This window comes from Bison bison, unplaced genomic scaffold, assembly GCF_000754665.1.
Source record: "Bison bison bison isolate TAMUID 2011002044 unplaced genomic scaffold, Bison_UMD1.0 scf7180017864180, whole genome shotgun sequence".
In the NCBI taxonomy this organism is placed as follows: Eukaryota; Metazoa; Chordata; class Mammalia; order Artiodactyla; family Bovidae; genus Bison; species Bison bison.
The window spans coordinates 12,939,593-12,944,643 of NW_011494752.1; the positions used below are offsets into that span (position 1 = coordinate 12,939,593).

Genomic DNA, 5,051 nt, shown 5'->3' on the forward strand with positions numbered 1-5,051 from the left:
TGTGTCTATCCACATGTACTGTACTCTTTTCCTCTTAGTAAATACTTTACTTGCTTCACTACTTACGGTCTTTGGGGAATTCTTTTCTGCAAAGTCAGAGGGCCAGGGCCCTTTGTCACTGACCACTGGGGCTTTCACTGCCACCACCCAGCCCAGGCTCTGGCGGGGAACGCAAGCCCTGCTCCAAATCATAGCAGGCTGAGACCACGGGAGACCCACACTTCTACAGAAAACCAACCTACAGCCTCCCCTTTCTGGCTCCCAACCCATTCATCTACAGCTGTACTTGCTTAACACATTACTGACTAGAGACGTATTAACATGTCTTTTGTTACCCCAACGTTATTGACCGAAAACCTATCAGTATGTTTTTAGAGAGTGATACAATTAACATCACCAAGTGGACTTGTTAAGAGCTTAAAATTGATTAAGGGTTCATGATACAACTTATGAATGTCGTTATCATTCACATTTTGCTCCGTTAGTGCTTTGTTCCAATCTTGTGTATATTCTAAATGTGAAATTTTCAAAGGTGGCGCATGGCGAAATTTTGAGTGAAGAGTAATTTTTTCGGTGAATTTTATGCATATACGCTCCCTGACTATCTGAACGACATATATAATAGTGTCTCTGAAAATAGCAGTTCTTCAGAATATAGTTCTGATTCACACGATGTGAATATTAGACCAACAAAAAAACCTTAAGTGATTGATTCTGATACTGAAAGTAACAATGAAACTCACGGTGCTGGAGGACACTCCTTTGCTTCTACAGAACAGTGGACTGAAGACAACATGAAAAATTAGAAGACTTTACACGTGTGCCTATACTGAATATAGTAACCCACAGAGAGTTAGGAAAATGACAAAATTAATTTTTGGCCTGCTGAAATAAAATTGCCGGCCACGGGCATTAGTTTCTTCAAAAATCCCCCAGTCAACAATGAGTTAACAGGAACTAAGGCAGAATCTTCAGAAATAGCCAGGGAGAAAAGTACAGAAACTACTGGAACCAAGAAAGTCCAAAATGGCCGAGGGCCGTCACCCACGATGCGTCCACCACGCACGAGACTCTGCGCATGCCTGCTCCTCCCACTCAGCCCCGCCCTCGCTGTCCACCGTGCGCCGTGCGGGACACCCCACTCCCCACCTGGATAGAACGTGGGCTGTGTCAGAGCCGTACCTCTCCCACTTCTGCTGAACCTGTTTTCCTTTACTTGGCACTAGCCGGCACTGGACAAGGGAAGGACCCAGATGGAGGTCCCCCCGACTGGACACCTGATTGGAAAGGATGTGTAACACTCCCTCTCCCAAACCGCAAACTTCCAACACTGTATCCGAGCTCCATAGCCCTAGGAAAGGAAACCTGGCTGGCTGCAGTGAATAAAGGGACAGAGAAGAACAAGAAAGGGAGCAGGAGGGCTGGTTACCATATTCCCTAACTTCTTTCTCCAAACGCTTCCTGGATGTTATTTGTTTTTTACCTTGTATTGGTGTAATGGGGCAAAAACAAAGTTATAGTTTATGGCTTGGGGACATTTTGGCTTTAGTGCAGTTTTATGGGAAGGTATTAGGAGAGGGGAGCTCATAGCCAAAGGTGGAGATGAGACTGGGCAGGACAGCTGGGAGGGGAGAAGGGGCTCAGGAGACTGAGATGAGCAAGATCCTGAATTAGCCCTGGATCCTCTTTGGGGAGTGTGAAAGAAGTGGACTGGAGGGGGTGGGTTGTGTGGCCCAGGGACTGCTGTTGAGAGGTTTTGAGAAATTCAAGTAAAGGCCTGAGATATTTTAAAAAATATTTTATTTCGATTTTTTAAAACAGATAACACATTTACATGGTGCAAATTTTTTTAAGTACAAAAGCTTTACAGTGGAAATCAAGTCTTCAGTCTATCCCTGTACCTCCCTGAGTTGCCCATTTCCTCCCGCCTAGGGATTACTCTCTGAAGTTTTTTTCTTCCCTCCCTCCCTTTTCTTTTTAGCAGAAATGGTAGCATACCTTTCTGCACCTTTAAAAACTTATCTTAAATCTTAGCATTATCCACAATAGCCAGGAGGTGAAAGGAACCTAACTGTCCATCCCTGGATAAGTGGGATAAAGAAAATGTATATATACATACAATGGGATACTACTCAGCTTTAAAAAGGAAAGCAAGTCCATCACAGTGCTACCTTGAGAATGAACCTCCTTGACGACAGTCTGCTGAGTGAAATGAGCCAGTCAGATAAGGACAAATACTACTTGATTCCACTTCTGTCAGGCACCTGGAGAGGTTGAGTTAACAGACACAGAAAATAGAATGTGGCTGCCAGGGGTTGAGGGTGGGGGAGGTGGGAGTTACTCATGATTGGAGATTTTTAGCCATGCACAATCGGTGGGTGATGGAGATTTGTTGCACGGTGATGGGTAAGAGGTTGGAAATTGTTGTGAGAGTGAATTTAATGTTTTCATAATAAAGAGAAAATTAAGGGCTGTCTCATATCAGTCGTTCCCTTTAATTATAGATGGACCTTAATTTGTTCACCCAGTACCTCACGGATGAACATTGTTTGTTTCCAGCCTCTTTCAATTCACCAACAAAAATTCTCAAACATTTAAGAGTCTGAAGTATTTTATTTTTTTTTTTACTTTTTGGCCACGCTACATGGCATGGGAGATCTTTGTTCACCAAGCAGGGATGGAGCCCATGCTGCCTGCACTGGAAGCATGGTGTCTTAACCACTGGACCACCAGGCAAGTCCCTAAGAGTCTGAAGTATCTTAAAATTACTTTTTCCGGTTGGACTGCATTTCCTTGGCCATGACCCGCTGTCCTCTACATACATTAGGTGTAGCTCCATCTCTGAACCTTTGTTCAAGTTACCCTGCTCTCTGTTTATCCTAATCCATTTCCTTGTTCAGGAGCCAGTTCAGCAATGGAGGTGAACACGAAGGGCTCTCAGACCACATGCATCTGTCTGTCATACGAACCCATATCAGTAAACCTTTTTTATTCTGTAAGTTAAAAATCTATTCATCTATTTTGCATTTTGTTTATCTTCTTTTTTTTCTTTTTGTTGAAGAATAGTTGACTTGCAATATTGTTTTAGTTTCTGTTCTGGTACACAGCAAAATGAGATATATATATATATATATGCATGTGTGTATGCTAAGTTGCTTCAGTCATGTCAGACTCTGTGACACTCTGAGTCTGCCAGGCTCCCCTGTCCATGGGAATTCTCCAGGCAAGAATACTAGAGTGGGTTGCCATGCTCTCCTCCAGGGGATCTTTCTGACCCAGGGATTGAACCCGGGTCTCTGACGTCTCCTGCATTGGCTAGCAGGTTCTTTACCACTAGCACCACCTGGGAAGCCTATATATATACATTCTTTTTTAGATTCTTCTCCATTATAGGTTATTATAAGATACTGAGTATAGTTCGATGTGCCATACATTAGGTCCCTGGTGGTTATCTATTTTATATATAGTTAATCTCTTAATCCCAAACTCCTAATTTATCCCTCCTCCCTTTCCCATTTGGTAACGGTGAATTCATTTTCATGCACTTCTTCCCATCATCACTGTTTAAGAAGGGTTGTGAACCAAGCTTGGATTCCTACAGGGATGGATAATGTTCAGAAAACAAACAGCAATAACGCCATTGGGTTAAGAAAATATTGAAATACTCCCATATCTACTGAACAATCTAGTTTCCCCAAGTGCCCTTGAGTTCCTCGGTCATCCGTGACCCTTTTCTGGAACTCCTGCTCTCCACAGCTTCCTAATGGAGCAACCAAAGGCCCAACACCTGATGTAGCAGAGAGCCTCTAGTACCCAGTTCAAGCACTGAGGCCAACCTTGTGTGTGTGTGTGTGTATACACGTGCATGCACGCGCTTAGTTGCTCAGTTGTGTCCGACTCTTTTCCATCCCATGGACTGCAGTCCGGCAGGCTCCTCTGTCCATGGGATTTTCTAGGCAAGAATACTGGAGTGGATTGCCATTTCCTTCTCCAGGGGATCGTCCTGATCAAGACTGAACCCACAACTCCTACAATGGCAGTTGGCTTCTTTACCACTGTGTCACCTGGGAAGTCTACTAGCTTTAAATACTTGATATATATGATGACGTCCACAGGTGGGATCTTGTCATATTTCTTTGGTGCTCCCCACAGTACCTATCACAGGGAACATGATACAACAGGGGATCAAGCCTCCAGAGGCACATCCACTTTACTTTCAGGAAAGTTTTTACTCACATTCCAGAAAGTTCTAAATGTCCCAAAGTCTTTCCCAGGTACCCCTGCCCTCTCGAGTCTGCTGCTGCGGTGCCACCAAAGCCCCCGTAATCCAATCCCTAGACCTCTTCCTTCCCTGTGCTCCAGGCGGACGCGTCCAAATGCCTGCTGGGCATTTCATATACTGGATGTCCCAGCTGCTTACCTGGGCACAGGGCTGACCTCCGGTTCATGAATGAAATGAAAATCAAAACCAAACCACCTCTTCTTTTTAACTCTTTTCCTTCATCCATAGGAGATGCCCCTGGGTCTAATATTCCCTATCATTTGCGATGCCAGTTTATATAGGGGGGATTCAGAGATAGCGCCTCCAAAAGAGGTCAGGATCCAGGCCCTCTTCCGACTCTAGCCTCCCCTTGACTTTGGCCTGAATACAGACCAGGAATGAAGCAAGCTCCCTGACGTCCAGACTCCGACAGGACCCCGGCTCAGATTTCCCCTAGCTTCCATTTCAAGCTCAGCCCAGGGTCCTAGTTTCCCGCCAGCTCCGCCCCTCCAACATCGCCCCGCCCATCTCATTTTACTCGCGGCTCCTCAAACTCAGCTCCCGTCGGCTGTCGAGGCCCCGCCCCCGTTCTCCGGCCCCGCCCCCCGCTCCCGTCCCCTCCCCAGCGGCGCCAGCGCGGGGCGGTGGGCCTACTCTCACCTCTGAGAAGACCGCGGCCAGATGCTTCAGCGGCGCGGCGGGCAGGTCCCCGCACAGCACTGCCCCGCGGAGGCTGCGGGGGCCTGGCGGCTCAGGCCTGGTGCGCAGGAAAAAAAGCCCCTTAGCCCTA

General features: G+C 46.3%; 1 protein-coding gene across 1 annotated transcript in view; it reads right to left on the reverse strand.

The window, feature by feature from the left end:
* Positions 1-5,051, reverse strand: part of DNAH9 (dynein, axonemal, heavy chain 9) — a 286,597-nt gene that overhangs the window by 281,188 nt on the left and 358 nt on the right. Inside the window, exon 2 of the mRNA XM_010843000.1 lies at positions 4,922-5,049. Coding sequence (XP_010841302.1) covers positions 4,922-5,049 — 128 coding nt within the window. The remainder of the gene's footprint in view (positions 1-4,921; positions 5,050-5,051) is intronic.